Below are 22,915 nucleotides of genomic sequence, written 5' to 3' on the forward strand. Positions count from 1 at the left end.
TTTCTCTAGCTAATCAAAGTGAATCCGTCCTCAGCAGCCTTAATGACAAATATTCCCGATGACATGGCCATCCATATTCCAAGAAACCTTCTGAATATTCCCACCACTGTAGATATAACAGTACTGCAACAGATTAACACTAAAAAGTGGAAACCTGAACAGGTACTATAGCAAAAGTATACTGCGTTAAAATATAACCCATTCTGTCCTGTATGTCTCCCCATACAAATTAAAGCCATTTTTTTTTCTTGAATTGATTTATAGGCAGCTCTGTTCTTTGATACTGTTGCTGGTCAATTTGATCAACCGGATAAGTAAGTATTTCTGCAACAAATTAGTTTTTTTATTTTTTACTAATGTATATAAAACTGCACTATGAACTGGTGCTGAAAGAAACAATGGTGAAAAAAAAAAACATTTTCTTTTTTTTTGCAGCTTGTCAGTGGAGGTCCTGCAAGGATTTACATGCTCCCGTGTGCAGACGTTCAACAAAGCCAAAATCAGAGGCCTGATTAATGCCTGTCGGCACAGAAGTAACAGACCTCAGGTGGTACTGAGTGAGACTCAGGTAAGAGCTGACAAAAAAGGTCATCCAAATATATGTTCTGTTGAGACTAAAAACATAGCACTATAAAAATGCTTCATTTATCATTTCTTTTTCCTTAGTTGACCTGCATGTACAACCAAATTAGAGATGACAAACCACTGGATTTTGTCAACTATCCACCAGATATGTTGCTGTACTACAAGTAAGAGTTCAGATGTTTTGACAATACTTTTCTAATAAAGAAGTTGACCTGCTTTAGCAAGAGATTGTTTGTAAACGGGTAAAATTGTAAAACACATTGTCTGCTGTCCTTTTCAGTTATGATACAATCCCAAGAGCCCAATGCCAGGCATATTTTACACAGTTAGCAAAAGCAGATTTCTCTAAATTTTCTACTACACTGAGAGGGAGATGGGACATTTTGTGGAAAAATGCCAGAGACTGCTTTGTAAGTAATGTCAAATGATTTAGATGTTAGAATATTATTGAGACCTATATTGAATATTTACATATTCATAATTTCCATAAAAGGGTATAAATGGGACAGGCATCAAGAAACAGGACTTAACAGAGCTGGGCAATTTGGCATGTGTTCTGGGCAAAGACGTCATTGAAAACTCTGACCCAGAAATCCTGGAGAACTTAAAGAAATGCAACGAACTCTCAGAGACACAGATAACGGCCATAGAAACACTTCTCTTTAAGGGAACATCAAAATATGGGTAAGTTAAGCTGATATTAAAAAATGAGGCGTTTTCAATTTGATATTCATTGTTGGGTAAGATACTCACAAAAACGTATTCCACTGCAAAATACAAATTATTTCTTTAAAATTGTAATCAGATTGCTTTACTGATTGTTTAGTTGAAAAAGTAATCACATTACTCATTTATTTAATTTTAAATTTTAATTACAGGAAATATATAGTTTTTCCACTTAACAAATTTTATATAATATCTATATTTCCTCTCTGTTAATTGTTGTATACAAGCCATTTACTTAGCACCACTCATTGGGGAGCGTACTCACGTCGGCAGTCACAGAAAATCAAACAGACTTACATATGTTTTACTCAATGCTGTTGATATTACAGTCTGTTCTCAAATACTCTGCTTGTTTATCATTGTCCAGTGAATCCTGTTTTCTGGCTTAATACTGTGCTTTAGAAAAAATAAATGTTTGTAATTCTAATTGCACTTTTTTAGACCACCAGTCAAATGGAATCAGATAACTCTTGGCAATCTTGGAATTCTTCCTTTGTACTTGCCCCAGACATTTTGGGGATCATTCGCAGAGGTAAACCAAATATTCAAACATACAACCTGGTTTAGCCACACAGAGAAAGTCTCCCCTTTCTGACACCATGCTATTTTATATGCCCCTCTTGTTTTAAACAGAGAGATTCTCGCAAGTTCTTGAAAACTTTCTTAAAATCTCTACGTGTCCAAAACACAGCAAAAGTGCATATGAAAAGGTTGTTTAAGGCTCTCATTTTAACTGTAACGAAAGCCAAAAGAGAAGGTATGCCATCTTTCTCTCTGTAACTACAAAATCGATGTCTTTCTTTTATTGTTTCTTCATGCTTCCCAAATTATCCCTGAAAATAATGACTTCACTTCTGATTTAACTGAAAGCTGGCTGTGCTAAGAGCACCATCACCAGTACTGTTATCATCGATGATGCCTTCCCCTTCGGATATTCTGCTAATGATTTCGAGAACTGCCTGAGTGTTGAAGTTGTGAGGGACAACCTCGCTGACCTGTGTGCAAAAGTTGATGATAATGATCTTCAGAGAGTAATTTTGAACAAACTCAGTGAGGTAATGTGGAATATTATGGTTTGTTGAAATCTTATGAAAACATCCAGGACCGTTTTAATATAGAGTTGTTGGTACATGTCCATCAGATTCTTCCAAATGGCCTTTTGGATGATCAGGTGCAGGTGCTGGGGTCAGTATCTAGGAATGCAACAGTTGTTGAAATAAATAAATGGAGCATCACTAAAACGGACACACTGGCTGCACTGATGAATGCCAGTGATGGTGAATGGGCCCCTGCACAGGTGCAGATTTTGGCATGAACATTTAATTTGCATTATCATGCATCTTACTTGAAGGAGATGCCAAATAAACATTTATTTTTGTGTCACCACTTTAATTTGTCTTTCAGAGCAATGCAATCATTACAAAATACCTAAGCTCCAACAAAAATCTGACTGCGACTGAGTTGAATCTAATCAAAGGACCCAATCTCTGTTCTCTGAATATCAGCACATTGGCAGCAATATTGCCTGATAGTATACGGTAAGGTCTTATACAATAATGTAAACTCATACAACTATACTTTATAACAATCAAAAGCAGCATTTATGTTCTGGTCTAGCACAGCAGTGCATTCTATTTAGAAAGTCAGTCATGGTAAACTGTGTACATAAACTCATCTCTTCTACCCTACTCTTAAGCGAAGTATGATTTCAGCTTTGCTGTTCGGGCTTATAATTATTATTAAATTGAATTATATGTTTTACTTTAAAGAAATAGTTTACTTTAAAATGAAAATTCTCTTTTACATTTACATCATTTACGTGTATGCTTGAAAATGCATGTGTAAATATAGAGATTCTTAATAAGTTACATCAGTTAGATTGAGGTCATTATATTTCACTCATTAAGAACACTTGTAATGGAAAAGTGAAATATCTTTTTACACATTTTACTATAATAACATAATAATTGCCATCGGACTGTGCCATCGACACCTTAAATATATCATGGGCTGTGTCAGAACAGACGACAGGCCACAGGCCACAGCTTGGACACCCCAGTCAAATTTATTCCATTATCTTTTAAACCTTGCACGACATTTGAATTCTTGATCTCTACCCTTCTCTATTATCCTCAATAACAGGGGGTCTGATGCTTTGAATGTGTCAGAGTGTTCTACTGATCAAAAGAAGGTACTCTTCAGCATTGCTGACAGAGCATTCCCCTTGTCATCAACCACTGATAAAAAAAGCCTCCTCACAGATTTCCAGCTCATTGAGTCCTATCTTGGTAAGGGAGCATTTCAAGTGTCATAAAAAATTGTCTTATTCTGAGCATTTTGGTGCTAACAATGCCAAGGTCATGGGTTTAATTCCCAGGGAATAGAATTTATAGCTCGAATGCACTGTAAGTTACATAGAAGCACCTGCCAAAATGTATAAATTACATTCAAATTGTTTAGCATTTGTATGGTTTGTTCTGTAGGGGGTGCAGATTTAAATTACATTAGGAATTTGTCATTGTCTGATGTCAGCATGAGCCTTTCAACTTTCAAAAATCTGGATCCAAATGTTGTCTTCGTGAGTACAGAAAGACACTTTGTATTGTCATTCCTTCCTCTCTATTCTCATAATTTATACATCACTTTAATTTTGTATGTAACTAAACATCACAAATTTCACTTATTTTATATTACAGAACCTCAAGGTGTCGGAAGTAAAGGGTCTTCTCGGTTTAAACCTACAGGATCTAAAAACCTTTGAAAATGAAAAAATTGTGCAGAGCTGGATCAAGCAGCAATTACAGTCTGAGCTAAATACATTGAATATTACACTAACTGGAGGGAAAGCAGACCCTGTTTCTCCTACTGCAGCAACTAATTCAACTTCTACAGCTGCCACAACCACTAATGGTGCAGTAACTTCAGGTAAGGTGTCATGCACCATATATACTGATATACTGTATATATATATATATATATATACACACACACTGGCAGCCAAACATTTGGAATAATGTACAGATTTTTGGAAATTGGTAGTTTAATTCACCAAAGTGGCATTCATCAAGTATAGTCAGGACATTACTGATGTAAAAAACAGCACCATCACTATTTGAAAAGTTTGAATTTTATATCAAATCTAGACAGGCCCTATTTCCAGCAGCCATCACTCCAACACCTTATCCTTGAGTAATCATGCTAATTTGGTACTAGAAAATCACATGTCATTATATCAAACACAGTTGAAAGCTATTTGGTTCTTTAAATGAAGCTTAACATTGTCTTTGTGTTTGTTTTTGAGTTGCTACAGTATGCAATAGACTGGAAGGTTTTAAGGTCAATGTTAGGTCAAAAATGGCAAAAAAAAGGGTTTGCACGTGTAAACAGCGAGCTCTGCACACTTTGCTAGTTTTTCATTATTTTTATGTCATAAACCGGTGAGATTTGATACACCCTGCAACATAACAGTTCTATGAAGTCAGCATGGCAAGGAATTAAAAATCCTCTGGCTCTGGAGATACTTAAAAGACACTTACATGCTCAAGCTGATACCTCTGACAGGGCCGCAGACCAGGGACTCGGTTTGGACAGAATAACACTCATTCGGGACATTTGTGGATGAATCTGCTTGTTCTTTGTGCCTATGCCTCCTATTGGCTGGAGTTTGTTTTGTGAAGTTTTTTTGCAGGACATTGGAGGGATTAGGTCATCTGCTGCATGAAACATCCGGCTCACTGAACAATCGTCTGACTGCCTAAGGGAACTGAACGTTTTTTTGTTTGTTTATTGTGCTGGTTCTGCTAGCAGCTGGAATTTGTTTTGTGGAGGAAAACACCTTTGATACAGTTTTGTGAATTAATCTACATGTTCTTTGTGTTTATGCTACTTATTGGCTGGAGTTTGTTTCATAGGGGTTTGATCGTTGAACTGATGTTGGAATGTGGTCTTTATAATCTTATTTTTGACACCCAATCTATTTTTTCTAATGTGTCAAAATGTCAAAAGTTAATATGAGTGGATTGTCTCTCTCCACGTGGAATGTGAATGGGTTGGGGCACCCCATAAAAAGAAGGTTATTTATTTTCTTAAACGTAAGAAATATTCAAGAAACACATCTTTCCCTGGAGGAAGCTGAAAATTTCAGGAAGATATGCGGTGGACATGTTTTCTTTAGTGCTGTCTCGAGTAAGAGCAGGGGAGTCATTACTTTGATAAGTAAGCATCCACAATTCAAATGTCTCAAACAGATTAAAGATATATTAGGGAGAGTCGTTATTCTTTTGGCAGAAATTCAGGGGCAAACAGGGCTGGGGAGTAACAGAATACATGTATCGGGATTACGTATTTAAAATACATTTATACATATTAATGATGCGATCCAAAGTGCATTTGAGCAGCATTGAAACACTTTCATATGAGGTGTTACATTCATACGAGCAGACAGAGAAGTAAGTTTGAAGTTTGGAGCAGAAGAAATAGAAATAAACCTTGTGCAAATTGTCAGCTTTACGCTAAGCTAAAATGCTATTTCTAGCCATTTTACATGCACAGGTCACCAGGCACTATCATATTTATTTATCAAGAAAATTCATGTTGGATCGTAATTTCTTTTTTTCTAGTAAGACCTTTGATATTAGTGCAAAAATCCTTCATTCTTGATAATAATATTTGTTATTGTTTTCCTGTAAAAATATCTAGAAATCCTTAAAACAAGATCAATTTGATTTATTTTGTTTTAGAAAAAACACTGCAGAATATATTTATGTTTTTCAGAGAATGTATTTTTAACGTGTTTTTTGCCTTGTTTTTTTTTGTCAAAACAAGTGAAAAAATCTACCATTGCTGAAGTAATCCAAAGTATTTAGAAAAAGTTACTGACCTTGAGTAATCTAACAGAATGCATTACAGATTACATTTTACACCATGTATTCTGTAATCTGTAGTGGAATACATTTCAAAAGTAACCCTCTAAACCCTGGGGGCAAAAGTTGATTTTGGCTAATATTTACGCTGATGATCAGGACTTTTTTTATAGATCTTGAAGGGATGTTGCAAACTACGGAAGCGTATTGCATTCACTTGAGAAAAAAAAATCTACTCTGTTTTTCTGAATTAACGACTTAATTATCTCAGAATTACGAGATAATTTTTCATGGAAAAAAGTTTTTGCTCTGTTTTTCTGAATTAACGACTTAATTATCTCAGAATTACGAGATAATTTTTCATGGAAAAAAAGTTTTTGCTCTGTTTTTCTGAATTAACGACTTAATTATCTCAGAATTACGAGATAATTTTTCATTAAAAAAATATTGAGATCCCTCAAAATCCTGCCAGGAGCTCTATTTTAGCTGGATTGCATGGAAGTAAACATGTCCCGCCTTTCAAGTTTAATCCGGTTTTATTTTACTTTGGGTCTGAGACAATTTATAGAGATATATTTTAAGCCTTCAATACAAAGACATTACTGTCTATGACATTTGTAATACTGTCATGGCTGAGACACGCTTTGATCTTCCAAAGGACACTAATTACACGAGAACTACCGGAATTCTAGAACTACTAGAATGGCCATAGTGGTCATTCTGACCGTTCATACTAGACTGTACCAAAATGTCATGTCATATTTACATTCGAAACTTCTATTGAGGTTTTAGAATGAAGCTTCTAATGTCTGTCGTCATATTTTATGGCGTCATCACCCTAAAAATGTATTGAATAAAATACAATAATATGGATCAAATGGAGCCAAGCTGAACGCAGATAGTCCTACATAATACGATCTTTTTTGTAATATATAATAGTGCTAGACTATATAAATACATAGGCCTATATATATTAGATATTAGCTGCTAGACTGCCCGGAAGGTGCGTGCCTCGCTTTGTGTACAGCAAGTTTTTTCCACCACAGTGAAAATGTTTTCGAAAGTCTAAACGCCAACAAACATGGATTGAGGCGGAATATTTCGTTAGATAAAAACATGTTGTGAATTTTGGAAATTATTACATCTATCCTTTTTCAAAACATGTTGACTTTTGGACTTTACAACGCTCTGGAGTTATTGGAAATTGGAAACAATCCTATGCAGCCGCCACTGGAATCAAAATCCATGAATAAATGAATCTGTTAAATTAATAATAAACACCAGGACACAAAATTTTAATTCTAATGAATGTGAAAATGTATTAGTTCATCGACAACCACAGAACTTGCTATTGTAGCTAATTACAGATACAAATTTGATTAAACCTCAATAGAAGTTTCGAATGTAAATATGACATGACATTTTGGTACAGTCTAGTATGAACGGTCAGAATGACCACTATGGCCATTCTAGTAGTTCTAGAATTCCGGTAGTTCTCGTGTAATTAGTGTCCTTTGGAAGATCAAAGCGTGTCTCAGCCATGACAGTATTACAAATGTCATAGACAGTAATGTCTTTGTATTGAAGGCTTAAAATATATCTCTATAAATTGTCTCAGACCCAAAGTAAAATAAAACCGGATTAAACTTGAAAGGCGGGACATGTTTACTTCCATGCAATCCAGCTAAAATAGAGCTCCTGGCAGGATTTTGAGGGATCTCAATATTTTTTTTAATGAAAAATTATCTCGTAATTCTGAGATAATTAAGTCGTTAATTCAGAAAAACAGAGCAAAAACTTTTTTCCATGAAAAATTATCTCGTAATTCTGAGATAATTAAGTCGTTAATTCAGAAAAACAGAGTAGATTTTTTTTTTCTCAAGTGAATGCAATACGCTTCCGTAGCAAACCACTTGTACCCCTCATAATATAATATTGGGAGGAGACTTTAATCTATTGATTGATTCAGTCCTTGATCATAGTGAAGCAAAAGTGTGCAAGCTCCCTAGAGCAACATTGATGCTTTACAGGATGTGAAAAAATCTTGTTCTTAAAGATATTTGGAGACTTTTAAACCCATCTGGGAGGAACTATAATTTTTTTTCATCAGTCCATAAGATTTTTTCTAGAATAGATTTTTTTTTCTAAGCCCTCTAATTTACTCTCGGTTTACTACTCAATTGGAAACATCTTAGTCTCAGATCACCCCCTGGTGAGTTTAGAGGTGTTGCTACATACGGAGGAAAAGAAATCATGTAGTTGGCACTTTAATGTATCCCTTTAACAAAATCCTGATTTTCAACAAATGTTAAAGGCTTAAATCAATGTTTAAATGGAGACCAACTTGTCCTCAGGATCCTCTGTGGGCATGGCTTTGTATGCACTTAAGGCGGATCTTAGGGGCCAGATCAAACAGTATGCCTAATTCATAAAATAAATTAAAAGCACGACAAATCGTGGAGTTGGAAGGGAATATTAAAAGTGCTGATGCAAAGTTGAAGCGTTGAATGCCGTTTGATGGCCTCATAGAATTGACACAAATGAAATAAAGATATAATACTATTTTGTCACAGAAGGTGGACTTTGGGTTAATCAGGGCAAGACAGTCATACATTGAGTCATGGGACAGAGCAGGGAAGCTTTTGGCTGGATACATAAAAAAAGAGATTATTTTTCTACTATTCCCTCAGTGAAATCTGCTAGTGGTGAAATTACCTCAGCCATTGATATTAATAATGCTTTTAAAGAATTCTCTCTTGATCTCTATAGTCACGTATTGATCTACTGATGAGGATATTAGAAATTTTGTGGAACCATTAGAACTCCCTAAACTAATGACTGAGCAAACAATTATCTTGATTCTGAGATAAGCTTGTAGGAGCTTGGTGAGGTAATTAAGGCCTTGCCTACAGGCAAGGCTCCGGGAAAAGATGGCTTTGTTGCAGAGTTTTATTAGATCTTACGCTACAGAACTGGCTCCACTTTTGTGGAGTTTATACAGAATCATTAAAGAATGAAAAGCTTCCGCCAACCATGACACAAGCCCGGATCAGTCTGATTCTAAAAAAAGACAAAGATCCAAGAGAGTGTAAGAGTTACCATCCAATTTCCCTGATCCAGCTAGACATTAAAATATTGTCAAAAATGTTAAGATGACGGATGGTCATAGGAGTGAGTGTCGCTCCTACTGCAATGTAATTTATTTGTTTAGTTGAGGTCTCCCACCACAGATTGTTAGATATATTTGATCAGCCCAACTTTCAGACCATATTACACTTGAACCATGACTACTAAACAGTCCAAACAACATAAGAAAGACCCGAAGCCCGAAGCTTTGGCAGGCGAATCCACAAGCTTATCATTTATTAGCTATTGCTAAGCTGCTTGACCAGCACAAGCACAAGCCCTATACTCAACAGTTTAAAATCGCAATATCACCACTGGAGACTAAAATGGATCTGATTCAGTTGACCATTTATAATCATTCTCAAAAGATCTCCTCGCTGGTAGCTAATGCTAACGTGACTGATGAAAGACTGCTGTCTTTGGAAAAGACATTTGCGGCCTTGTAAGAGTATGATGCAAAGCTGAAGAGTAAAGTCATCGATCTCCTTTCGCTGGAACAACATAAGGATAGTTGGCCTGCCGGAGTCGATTGAAGGTCGACCTTTCGACATCCATCAACCTTTTTCTCTCAAGCCCATATGCAGCATCTGAAAGCCATATACATTTTTTGGAATAAGCCATTTATTTCACTCCAAATTTTCTCAAAGAGCCCATGGCAGTCTAGAGGTCTATCGCTATTCACAAGTCAGTCCAGTATGAGCTAGAAAATAATATATTTGATATAAATGGACGTTATGTTATAGTCACAGGCAAGCTTTACGATATCCCAGTCATTTTGGTCTCCATCTACGCTCTCAACTGGGACAATGATGAATTTTTTTGTTACATGTTTCACTAGTAACCCAAACATGAATAATTATCACTTAATTATAGGAGGAGACTTTTATTTCAAGAAATTTTGTTGGATAGATCATCTAATAAACAGTGTAGCCTGTCCTAATCGGCCACCGTAGTGCTCGATTACTCTTCCCAACTCGACCTCTTGGATCATTGGAGACTTAAGAACCCTGGGGCAAAGCATTTTTATTTTTTTCTCATGTTCACCATACCTTCTCCAGAATAGATTTTTTCTACTGGATAATACATTATTCTGTGAAAATGTGACCTGCACATATCACCCTGTGGAGAGCGGGGAGGGCCAAGCTGCGACTGTACAGAGCGAGGCCGGGATGGACACCTGCAGCGGATTATCTCGGCCAGCTGTTGGTGATTACAGTGTTAACGGGCGAGAGACAAATCTGTGATGAGAACTGAAGCTGGGGAGAGACACACAGATAGAGAGAGAGCTGAAAAGCACCCTGTTGAGGTGTTTGTACTGCTAAAAAGCAGCAGTGTTGAATGTTTTGTTACACTGAAAAGTGCTGACAATAAAGAGTCTGATGTTGGATGTTTGCATGGCTCCCGCTTCCTTCAGAGAGTAAGAACTTCCTTACACTGGTGCCGAAACCCATGAAAATAGGAGGAAGATCACGCTGTCTTGGAGTCCTCGCTGCTGGCTCAAGAACGTGGTGCCAAGGACACACGATCTGGTGAGATGCAACGGGCTCGTCAGCAGGCTGCCGAAAGGGATGGCTGAGCAAGACCAGTGCCATCGCCTGGCATCGCGGATGGAGGTGGACCAGCTGGCTGAGGACCGAGTGGCCATTGTGTCTGGGAGCGAACAAGTATACCCCCCCCCCCCCCTCCTTTCCCTAGAGCTGTTCCAGGTTCATGGAGGCAGGGAATACCATCCAGTACTGGGTCGACCGAAAGGGCAGCGGCTCCTCTCTAGAAATGGGGGGAGTAAAGCTCAGGCCTGAGGGGTATGTGGAGAGCGGGCGGGCAGAGTGGCGACTGTGCTGAGCAAGGCCGGGATGGACACCTGCAGTGGATTATCTCGCCCAGCTGTGGGTGATTACAGCATTAACGGGAGAGAGATAAAGCTGTGATGAGAACTGCAGTCGGGGATGGACACAGAAAGAGAGAGAGCTACAACGAAGCTGTATGTGTCTGGGGATCTGAAAAGCACCATGAAATATTGTTTCAAGCGGCCAATTTAGAAAGTCCTTTAGACTACATAGAGCCTCCATTAGCATGTCTATCCTGAATAATCATACATATATATATATACACACACACACACATATATACACGACCGGTCAAAAGTTTTGAAACACTTATTCTTTATTATATATATTTAAATATTTTAGAATAACAGTAAAGTCATCAAAACTATGGAATAACAAATCAAAATATGGGAATTATGTTGTTGCTAAACAAAATTGTGTTATATTTCATCATCTCCAAAGTAGTCACTTTTTGCCTACAATTTGCAGATATGAACTCTTTGACATTTTCTCAACCAGCTTTTTGAGGTATCACCCTGTGATGCTTTTTAAACAGTATTGAAAGAGTTCCCATCTATGTTGGGCACTTATTGGCTGCGTTTCTTTATTATTTGGTCCAAGTCATCAATTTCAAAAACTTTTTTTTATAAAATTTTGGTTTTGTAATGAAATAAATTAATATGGTGGCACAATTATATTTTTGTCTACAAAACTAATTTCAAGCATTTAAGCATACACCTTCAGATCAAACGATTTTTAAGATCATGTAAATCATTTCAGTGAAGTGTTTCAAAACACTATATATATATATATATATATATATATATATATATATACATACACATACACATACACATACACACACACACACACACAGATCAGACACAATATTAAAACCACCTGCCAAATATTGTGTAGGTCAGGCTTGTGTTGCCAAAACAGCACCAACCCACATCTCAGAATAGCGTTCAGAGATGATATTCGTCTCACCATGTAGTGGTTGGTGGTGTAGTCAAGCATTAGTGTGTGAATGTAGAGTGAAATCGGGAGATGAGAATGGTAAGGATTGTCACCTTTTTTTAATGAGTCTAACACCAGCTGAACAGTAAACAAGTTTAATGTCAAAACTCAAACTTAAAACAACACAAAACAAACACAGACACACATGCAATGCGGCAGTGTGTGTCTCTCTCTCTCTTGAACTGTTGTCTCTGGCTCCCCTTTATCTCGCTCTCCCGCTGATCATCTGATTCAGCGCCAGCCGTGAACCATCACGGCCAGGCCACACCCTCCTTCTCGTCACACACCACAATTGTGGAGAGCAGTTATCGGAGTTACCGAAGGCTTTGTCAGTTAGAACCAGTCTGGCCATTCTCTGTTGACCTCTCTCATCAACAAGGCATTTCCATCCACAGAATTGCCGATCACTTGATATTTTTTGTTTTTGGCACCATTCGAAGTTCTACAGAAATACTCAAACCAGCCCGTCTGGCACCAACAGTCATCCATGTGATTATCTAATCAGCCAATCATGTGGCAGCGCAGAGCATAAAATCCCGCAGATACGGTTCAGGAGCTTCAGTTAATGTTCACATCAACCATTAGAATGTGGAAAAAATTTGATCTCTTTTCAACAAATAATGCTGTGTATAAGTGTACTCGGCGATTCCTGAGAAACAATATTGATATTCGAACTCAACTGCCAAAACAAACACACCCCTCCCTTCAGTGCTCCTTTGCCCCCCAAATTCATGCATGTGAGATGGTTTTACGCACACCAGCTCCAGACACTCACATCTCTCCTGCAACTAAATCTAATATCGCAACAACAGTATATATGGGTTCTGTGAAACATAGCAAAATTTATGTAACCCACCTATCGAGAAGAAAAAAACAACTTCTGCATCCATCTTCAACCCTTTTACCTCTTGGAGGTCTCTCAACCACTGTTAAGCGGCTTGACGCAGCTCCTAGCCCTCGACTTATAATAATCCTTTTTTAGTTTATAGTTGTCTGACCGTTCCTCTTGGTCTGTTTCTCAGCCATTTGTCCTCCTTGGAGTTTAGAAAAATGCATCAGCCAGATTTGCCATCGCTCTTCTCCTCTCGCTCTGCCCCCACCCCCCCCATCCTGTGCATTTGCAAGAACCACCCCTTGTTGCTGATTGGCTGGATTAGTGAAGTGTAGACCGGTCTGTTCCACTTTGTTTTTGTACCATTTACAGAGCCAGAGCTGTGTACAAATACTAGAATTTGATTAAAAAAAGTGTATTGGATTAGAATTACTGAATGCACCTATAATATGACACCGTCAGATATAAATAAAAAATCTCTGTTATATTTTGCCCTTGCTAAAGTATATAGATCACCCGGGCCTTACTCTTGTTTTCTTGGCAAATTTAGAAAATCTGAAAATCTGATCTAGTTGTTAATGTAGATAGAGCTTTAATTGTTGGTGATTTCAACATTCACATAGATAATGAAAATGACACATTGGGATTAGCATTTATCGATATTATCAACTCTCTTGGAGTCAGACAAAATGTAACATGACCAATTCATCGCCATAATCATACGCTAGATTTAATTCTGTCATATGGAGTTGATGTTGATATAAAAATTCTACCGCAGAGTGATGACATCTCAGATCATTATCTCGTCTCTTGTTTTTTGCGATCAGCTAACGTCAGTGAACCTACACCAAGCTATCGTTCAAGTAGAACTATGCTTTCGACCACTAAAGATAGCTTCATTAATAATCTTCCAGAATTGTCTCACATACTCAGTAAGCCAGAAAATCTTGAAAAACTTGATGAAATGACTGAAAATATAAATAGTCTTCCCTAGCACTCTTGATAATGTTGCCCAACTTCGATTAAAGAAAATAATAATAAAAAAAAGCCTCACACTGTGGTACAATGATCAAACTCATGCTCTCAAGAGAGCAGCTTAAAACAGAGTGCAAGTGGAAGAGTACAAAATTAGAAGTATTTCATGGCGCTTGGAAGGATAGTATCTGTAGCTACAGACAGGCACTAAAAGCTGCCAGGTCAGCATATTTTAGCAATCTCATAGAAAATAACATCAACAATCCTAGGTTTTTATTCATTACTGTGGCTTATTAAGGAGCCACAGCTTAATCTTAAATAATTGGCTAATTACAGACTGATTTCAAATCTACCATTTATGTCGAAAATACTAGAAAATATAGTATATTTTCCAAATATACTATACAGAGAAATGGAATATATGAACAATTTCAATCAGGATTAAGGCCCCATCACAGTACAGAGACTGCACTTATCAAAGTTAAAAATGACTTGAGAGATGATGACCAACTACAGCTGGTGCTAGCCAGACATCACTTCAGTCGTTTGACTTCAGAGGATGAACTGATGCCAACTACAGTTGTAAGACATTGGATACTATATATACCACTGCCTGAACCTTGGATTTAGGATGGACCCCACCGAACCTCACCGAAATGACCTGCAGGTTGAACTGTGATGCACCTCATTAATCTCAGCCTGCATCACCTTTGTCTATTGATGGACTACACTCTTGAAATGGAATACATAGACATCATTTAATTGACAACAAAAGACTTCATAAACCAACTAACAAAGGACAATGCATCAATGTGAACTTCTGCAGTTAATCCAGGATGGACTTCAAAGACATTAATCATTAATTTTAATCAAAACATTTTTTTTTTTTACAACACTGGACCTTGACGCTTAATTTACAAATTTAAAACCATGACTTGCACTGCACACAAATAACTAAAATTGGCATTATATTTATGTTGTTTATCCAGAGGGGATCTGGCGCCCAATGTGAGCCTGGTTTCTCCCAAGGTTATTTTTCTCTTGAGGAGTTTTGTGTTCATTGCCACAGTTGCCTTCAACTTGCTCATATGGGACCTAAATACAATTATTTAAATATTTAATTTCTATACACATTTTACAATCATATTTAATCAAACTGCACAATGATCACTGTAATATTACAGTTTAATTTTTTGTTAATGCATGATTTCCTGTAAAGCTGCTTTGAAAGGACATGAAATATACACTCACCTAAAGGATTATTAGGAACACCATACTAATTCTGTGTTTGACCCCCTTTCGCCTTCAGAACTGCCTTAATTCTATGTGGCATTGATTCAACAAGATGCTGAAAGCATTCTTTAGAAATGTTGGCCCATATTGATAGGATAGCATCTTGCAGTTGCTGGAGATTTGTGGGATGCACATCCAGGGCACGAAGCTCCCGTTCCACCACATCCCAAAGATGCTCTATTGGGTTGAGATATGGTGACTGTGGGGGCCATTTTAGTACAGTGAACTCATTGTCATGTTCAAGAAACCAATTTGAAATTATTCAAGCTTTGTGACATGGTGCATTATCCTGCTGGAAGTAGCCATCAGAGGATGGGTACCCGGTGGGGTCTTCTGCTGTTGTAGCCCATCCGCCTCAAGGTTGTGCGTGTTGTGGCTTCACAAATGCTTTGCTGCATACCTCGGTTGTAACGAGTGGTTATTTCAGGCAAAGTTGCTCTTCTTGAATCAGTCGGCCCATTCTCCTCTGACCTCTAGCATCAACAAGGCATTTTCGCCCACAGGACTGCCGCATACTGGATGTTTTTCCCTTTTCACACCATTCTTTGTAAACCCTAGAAATGGTTGTGCGTGAAAATCCCAGTACTGAGCAGATTGTGAAATACTCAGACCGGCCCATCTGGCACCAACAACCATGCCACGCTCAAAATTGCTTAAATTACCTTTCTTTCCCATTCTGACATTCAGTTTGTAGTTCAGGAGATTGTCTTGACCAGGACCACACCCCTAAATGCATTGAAGCAACTGCCATGTGATTGGTTGATTAGATAATTGCATTAATGAGAAATTGAACAGGTGTTCCTAATAATCCTTTAGGTGAGTGTAAATAACTTGACTTCTATTGAAAGTCTATGGTAACACTGATAACCGCTCTGTACAACTGTGGTGAGAAGAATAGCATCTCAGAATGCTATTCTGAGATGTTGGTTGGCGCTGTTTTGTTAGCATGAGGGGGACCTATACAATATTAGGCAGTGGTTTTAATGTTGTGACTGATCGGTGTATACACATTTTATAGAGTATGTCAATTATAAACAAACATGAACCCCCCCTTGAATAAAATACTAGTCCGATAGTACAGTAAAAACTTCAGATTAAGGATGAAAATGCTAAAGTCTATTATAAATTTCATTAGAAATCAATGCTGAACTTGACCTTTTTTGTCTCCTCTTTTCATAGGAATCAAAGACAACAAATGGTCTGTGTCACTCACCATTCTTATTTTTACAATCATCAAAGTGGAGATAATATAGCTGCACTGACTCCAAGTCGGCCACACAGTAATCTTACCAAGAAGTTGACGTAGCTGTGTGATTTTGCTCTGGAAGGAATATAAATATACAGAATATTAAAATCTAGTTACTCTGACTATAATACATTTTTCACTTTGTTTGATTTCTGTTCCATTCTATAAGTTATGATATCCATTTGACCCTATAATATTATTGAAAATATTAATAAGTTTTATTGATGTCATTATCTTTTTTAGATAATAAATTGCACTAATTGCTAAATAAATCAAAGAATATGAATTACAACTGTATCCTATTTTACCTATTTTATTTTGAATCACTAATTATAAATTTTTCAGTATTCCATATTCCTTAACTTCCATTGGGTCTTGGTTTATTTATGTTTCCACCCAGTTTGGACATGGCTTCTATATAAAGCTTTTCAAACATTTAGAATTGTTAAATGAATACCTTTTGTTTTTCTGACATTTGTGGTTTTCATACAGAAATTGTGAAATGTTTTATGACTAGTACCTGATTGTGACAATGATTGCACGTAATAATATAAGTATATTCTAGCAGAAACAAATAAAACATACTCTATGATGAACAAATGTAATGGCTACTCCACCTTGAATGACTCTTGTGCCTGTAGATGAATACCTTTATTAAATATTGAAATTATTAGTAAATTAATTGAAATGAGTACATTCCTGAGGGAAAGATTTTATTCTTTCCTCACAGGTGTTTTACATGTTCTAAAGAACCAATGAGTCAATTGGTATAAAGTGGGGCTGCGTTCCACTTCACTTTATACATCCACTGGCTAACTGCCCTAAGCACTTCCCCTCAGGGGAAACCCCCCACCATTTTGGAAGTCCATTCCACTTCGTTTGTTTCTACTGACAGACCCTCAACCCCTCGATTTTGTCAGAGGGAGCAAGCCTACTCTTTATGCAACTTGATTGTGATGTGACAGCAGATCGTACGTCATCAATCCCAACCCCACACAACTCTAATGTATGATGAAACTGAAGTTAGGTCAATTAAGAGGTTTAGAAAAGTTATACTGAGATTTAACAGCATAATACTTACCTTAGACTAACTGTTTATCACACAGTATTAGCATATGCGTTCATAGTTATATTACTATTTTCGTTTTTGTAAAGCTTATTTAATCCTTTCTCATATGTCTAAACCTGCTGGTCATTACTGCCTGTCACACCTCCGCTGGTGCCTTCAGATGTCGAGCTACGTCATCAGCTGGGAATTACCTATCATGGATGTTTCACCCCATTAATCTCAGAACATCTCCTGATTACCATATTTTAGCTTCTTCCCTTCATAGGCTGCCTCCAGTCCCACTTCCCATAGGACAGTAAGTTCAATCAGTATGACTTTCTTAGCTGATGCCAACCATAATACTATGTCTAGTCTTCAAGGAGCTGATGTGATCTCAGAAGGACATTTTAGTTACTGGCCAAGGTGGACCATCATTGTCCAAACACTTCCATGTACCAGGATTGTCCTTTCCTCCCTCCGTGCCGTGTGCAGAACCTCCCTTTTTTAACAAACTCAATGTACTTCCTCGGAGGAGCATTTGGCCTTTGTTGACCTTTATTCTACACACCACAAAGATTTCTGTCACCTTTTGCAGAACCTGATAAAGCTGCCACCTGTGCCGTACTTGTGCCTAGGCTGTCTTGCACCCAGCCAGCATGTGCAGCAGATTTGTTCTTGGGGCATCGCAGAGGGGACAACTCTCTTCTTTACCATAACACAAGAGACAATTTTCCAGGGTTTGGAGTGTCATAGGTGGATCTCATTAGAAAACTCAGCCTGGCTTGGGATCAGCCCATCCTAAAACTCTATTAGATGCACCTTTCCATACTGTTCAGGGCCCTTGCTGCTGCTGGCTGACTGCTCGAATCATATACCCTTCCTCTTCCATCTTAGTTACTTTTGTCACTACCACTGCTTTCTTCAGTTTTTTTAGAGGTTGCTGACCACAGTTTGGGAGTCATCCCCCATCCAAGGCCTGCTCTTCCTGATTGGGTTCTTCCAACAATCTCTTGTTTCTTCAGTCTTGAATCCGCCCTGTTTACAACCTCCTCTGCCTTCCAGGAGTGGCCTGTTTGGACCTGGGCTTGACAAGCACTCACTGACTGGTCTTTTGATTCCCTTAGTTCTAAGAACAGCCTGGTCTTCTCCTGCTTGTAACCCAGGGTGATTGATTTTATTGACACCTGTAAGGCATTTCATCCAAACAATGCTACGTCTAAAAGACAATGCGGCAAGCCCAGCCACTTCCTGATGTAACTGTTGGCCTTGGTGTCCATCCTTGCCAATGCTGCAGTGATCTCACACATCTTCAGCGGCCACATCAGGTGATGATACAATGTAAATTGGTAACACAATTGTCTATTTTATCCAAGCCCACTTTCATCTTTTTTAGAACCAACCCTGCCATGTGTTTATCAGACAGATCTGCTCTGTATTCTCTCACTAAACTTTGAATGGGCTGCTCTGCCAGCACCAGATTTTTTCACCATCCAACTCAAAGAATGTCTGGTTGCATCTAATTCCCTTACAAATAGAAAGGCTATGCAATTTGTCTGGCTTAATCTTCATCCTGGTCCATGCCAAAAGCTCTTCCAGTCTTTTTAGGAGTCTTTTTGTACACCAGCTCCACCCTTCCGCTGAGTACATTCTCCAAGGTGGAACACAGGTCTTGGCCTAGTCTGCTCTAGGCTCCATTTTCATTCAATCTTGGTCAATTAATTAGTTTCCTACTCCCTGGCTCCTTTTCATTGTCTTGCCTTCACTCTCTTGTCTGTGGGTTAACAGTTGTATCCTCCTGCTGCTCACTTCTCGGACATGACTTGTCCTGCCTTCAGTTGTTCAGCTACAGGGTCATCAGCTGGGAGCCACCTATCAAGGATGTTTCGCCCCATTAATCCCAGAACATCTCCTGGTGGTGGGGCAGCTGTTAGGGACGTCTCCCTGCCACCCCCGGAGCTGGACATCAGATCCTCTCGACTGCCTCTCATTCTTGCTCTCCCATCAAGACATCCTCCTTTCTTGTCAAGATATACCATACAACCAGGTTTATATATATATATATATATACATACATACATACATACATACACACACATACACACATATATATACATATATAAATGGGGGTGGTACTTCCTGTAACAGTGTAGTACCCCCCCCAAAAAACACTGTAAAATTTAAACGAGAGGGAAAAGGCCAACGCAGAGCGGCAGTGAGAGAGAGAGAGAGAGGATGAGTGAGATGAAAAGAAGAAAAACTACTTGCCGGTTCTCCGATACACCGTCGCATGGTCCTCGATCACTTCTCCATCCTCTCAGGCGGACAACAGCCGCTTCTACCCGAGTGAACCGGAGTCAGACTCATGACCCTCCGCGGTCAGAACGCCCCTCCTCATTCTCGGTGACTCGTGGGGACACTCCTCCGCCCCTGGCAGCAGCCCTACCGCTCCAGGCAGTCGGGGAGACACTTCCCTCCTCCCCTCGCAGACGGCGGTCTTCCTTCGACCCCTCCGCGTTTCCGGGGGATGGCAGGGCTCTCCTCTGCCCCTGGCAGCGGCTCCATCGCTCCAGGCATTAGGGGAGTCCAGTCCCCACTCACCTCGTGGACGGCGGCCGTTCACCGTGTCCGGTCTACTCCCTCCCCCGGTGGATTGCAGCGGCGCTCCCTTGGGTGGACGGCAGTGTTGAGGACTTCACGATGGGCATCCCAACCGGCTTGATAATATAAATAATAGTTTAATATAAAACTGAAGCAAAAGACACAAACACACACATGACGGACATGTCCGTAAACTATCTCTCTCTCTCATCACACCACCATCTGCCATCTGCCTTTATCCCTCTCGGAGGCTTAATTAGCCTGATAAGGGAGCGGGTGTGTATAAATCACAACCCGGCCCCGCCCTTCGGTCCTGCCACAATGTCGTTCCGTAAGTGTTCCTTGTGCGAGAGGCACATTCCACCATCAGATCAGCATAAAACTCTGTTTACTGTCTGAGCAGCTCTCAAGGAGACAAACTGTCCTCACTGTGAGGGCAAAAGACTCAAGATGCTTCGCTCGCGAATCACCCTCGTTCTAAGGGATGATTCCTCACGTGCCCTCCCACTTGCCTCTTCTTTGATACTTGAGGATTCACACAAGGAGGCACAGCGGGGCCGCGAGGTCGAGCAGGATGACTTTGAGGTGGTCCTCATGGTGGCACATGCCTTTATGAGCCCCTCGGTCTCTCCAAAGCGCATGTTTTCCAATACGCTATTTGCGAGGCGAGCTCCGACTTTCTGAAAGCCTAGTCTTGTGCAGCGGATCTGACACCGGGGATGATAAATGACGAAGTCACATCTCTTGCTACATCAGGTGAGTTGACAGTGGATGATACTACCGCCCCTCCCCCCAACGACGGAGAGGAATGCGCAAGCTCATCCTTACATGGGCGGTCGAAGAGCTTCACCTTGAGTGGTCTCCCCCAGAGGAACCTGAACAGTCTCGTCTCTATGAATGGTTCCTGCAGTCTGGACGCTGTCAAATATCAGTGTCCCGCAATTCTGCCCTATTTTGCCCCGAAGTTCATAACGAACTGCGTCCTGGCGCGCGGCCTTCTTGGCAAGCTTGCGCAGTGACGCCATGCTCTTTAATGTGGATCATGGGGAAGAAAACGGCTATGTCCAATTACCAACTGTAGAGGAGGCAGTAGCAGCACACCTCTGCCCAGTGAGTAACAGAGTGTGGAAATCATGCCGCATACATCTTTCCATACCATATCAACAAACATCCACACTGGCGGGAAATGCTTACTCAGCGGCAGGACAAGCTGTATCGGCACTCTACGCAATGGCGGTGCACCAGGTATTTCAAGCCAAGTTGCTCAGGCAAATGGACGAGAACGTCTTCAATCCAGAGACATTCAAAGAGCTCCACACCGCTACAGACTTATTGCTGCATACCATGAAAGTCACTGCGCAAGCTATCGGCAAGTCAATGGGCAACCTGGCAGTTCTGGATAAACATATATGGTTGACCCTCACAGAAATGAGTGATAAGGAAAAAGCCACTCTTTTGGATGCTCTAGGGTCTTCAGCCGGCCTCTTTGGTGGCTCTGTGAATACGTTTGCAAAGCAGTCACAGGCTATGAGACACTTTACACCCAAACGGTGTATATCACAACCAGTTCGCTCTTATTCTGTTATGAGCCAGCACCCGACTAAAAGCCCCATACCTGCTGCCTCACTGGCACCTGTGTATCAGCATGTGCAGCAAAAGTGCTCCTGATGGGCACAACCCTTTAAAGCAGAAAGAAGAGCCCGCGGTTCCCTCAGGGTCTGCTCCAAAAAAACATTCGATTGGAGACATAAAACACTGTTCCCCATCCCCCCTCTACTGGTTGTCAGGAAAGGAATATTGTTTTTCACAGTACTGTTCAAAATTTTGTTTCTGTGTCTTGCACTGAAATAAATGCACTAAGAAACGCAATAAATGCAAAAAAAAAAAAGAATACACATATGAGTGACATATGTCTCAGGCCACCTGAATCATGGCACAGACCTACTGTCATGCCAAGGGGTGATGCCAGGCAAATGTTGACTTCATCCTCCTGTATTTATGATTTGGAAATATTCTGCAAAGTAGAATTTGATTAATTTGTCTCAGAGGAGAATGCCCACTATCTCCTCTGGTACTCAAAGTCCCAAGCCCCGCTGGGAATGCAGACAATGGCACACAAATGGATGGCGAAATGCAAATATGTGTTTCCCGGTATGCCTAATTCACTCTGTCATATGCAAAGTCAGATAGGACTAGGAAACTGTTCTATTAGTTGCACCGAAATGGCCCAACCAGCCATGGTCACACACACACACACATATAAATATATATACACACACACACACACACACACACACACACACACACACACACACACACACATATATATATACACACATACACACACACACACACATATATATATATACACACATACACACACATACACACACACATATACATATATCACACACATGCACACACACACATCCGACACTGATGTTGGACGAGAGGGCCTGTCTCGCAATCTCCTTTCTAGTTCATCCCAAAGGTGTTCGATAGGGCTGAGATCAGGGCTCAGTGCAGGCCAGTCAAGTTCTTCCACACCAAACTCATCCAACCATGCCTTTATGGACCTTGATTTGTGCACTGGGGCACAGTCATTCTGGGACAGAAAAGGGCCTTCCCCAAACAGTTTCCACTAAGATGGAAGCATAGAATCTTCCCGAAATGTCTTGGTAAGCTGAGGCATTAACATTTCCCTTCAGTAGAACTAAGGGCCAGAGGAAGTTTGGAACTCAGATGAGTCTGCAGAGCATTGGCGACTTTTACGCACTA

The 22,915-nt window shown here is 39.7% G+C and overlaps 1 protein-coding gene across 1 annotated transcript in view; it reads left to right on the forward strand.

The window, feature by feature from the left end:
- The window catches only part of mslna (mesothelin a), a 40,081-nt gene extending 22,998 nt beyond the window's left edge, over positions 1-17,083 (forward strand). The window contains exons 51-65 of the mRNA XM_052132707.1: positions 10-162; positions 265-314; positions 436-568; positions 667-749; positions 866-995; positions 1,079-1,269; positions 1,753-1,843; positions 1,945-2,068; positions 2,182-2,366; positions 2,453-2,608; positions 2,716-2,849; positions 3,454-3,599; positions 3,795-3,889; positions 4,008-4,236; positions 16,425-17,083. Coding sequence (XP_051988667.1) covers positions 10-162; positions 265-314; positions 436-568; positions 667-749; positions 866-995; positions 1,079-1,269; positions 1,753-1,843; positions 1,945-2,068; positions 2,182-2,366; positions 2,453-2,608; positions 2,716-2,849; positions 3,454-3,599; positions 3,795-3,889; positions 4,008-4,236; positions 16,425-16,498 — 1,974 coding nt within the window. The 3' untranslated portion in view covers positions 16,499-17,083. The remainder of the gene's footprint in view (positions 1-9; positions 163-264; positions 315-435; positions 569-666; positions 750-865; positions 996-1,078; positions 1,270-1,752; positions 1,844-1,944; positions 2,069-2,181; positions 2,367-2,452; positions 2,609-2,715; positions 2,850-3,453; positions 3,600-3,794; positions 3,890-4,007; positions 4,237-16,424) is intronic.
- The last annotated feature ends 5,832 nt before the right edge of the window (positions 17,084-22,915 follow it).

This window comes from Xyrauchen texanus, chromosome 8 (genome assembly GCF_025860055.1).
Source record: "Xyrauchen texanus isolate HMW12.3.18 chromosome 8, RBS_HiC_50CHRs, whole genome shotgun sequence".
Taxonomy (NCBI): Eukaryota; Metazoa; Chordata; class Actinopteri; order Cypriniformes; family Catostomidae; genus Xyrauchen; species Xyrauchen texanus.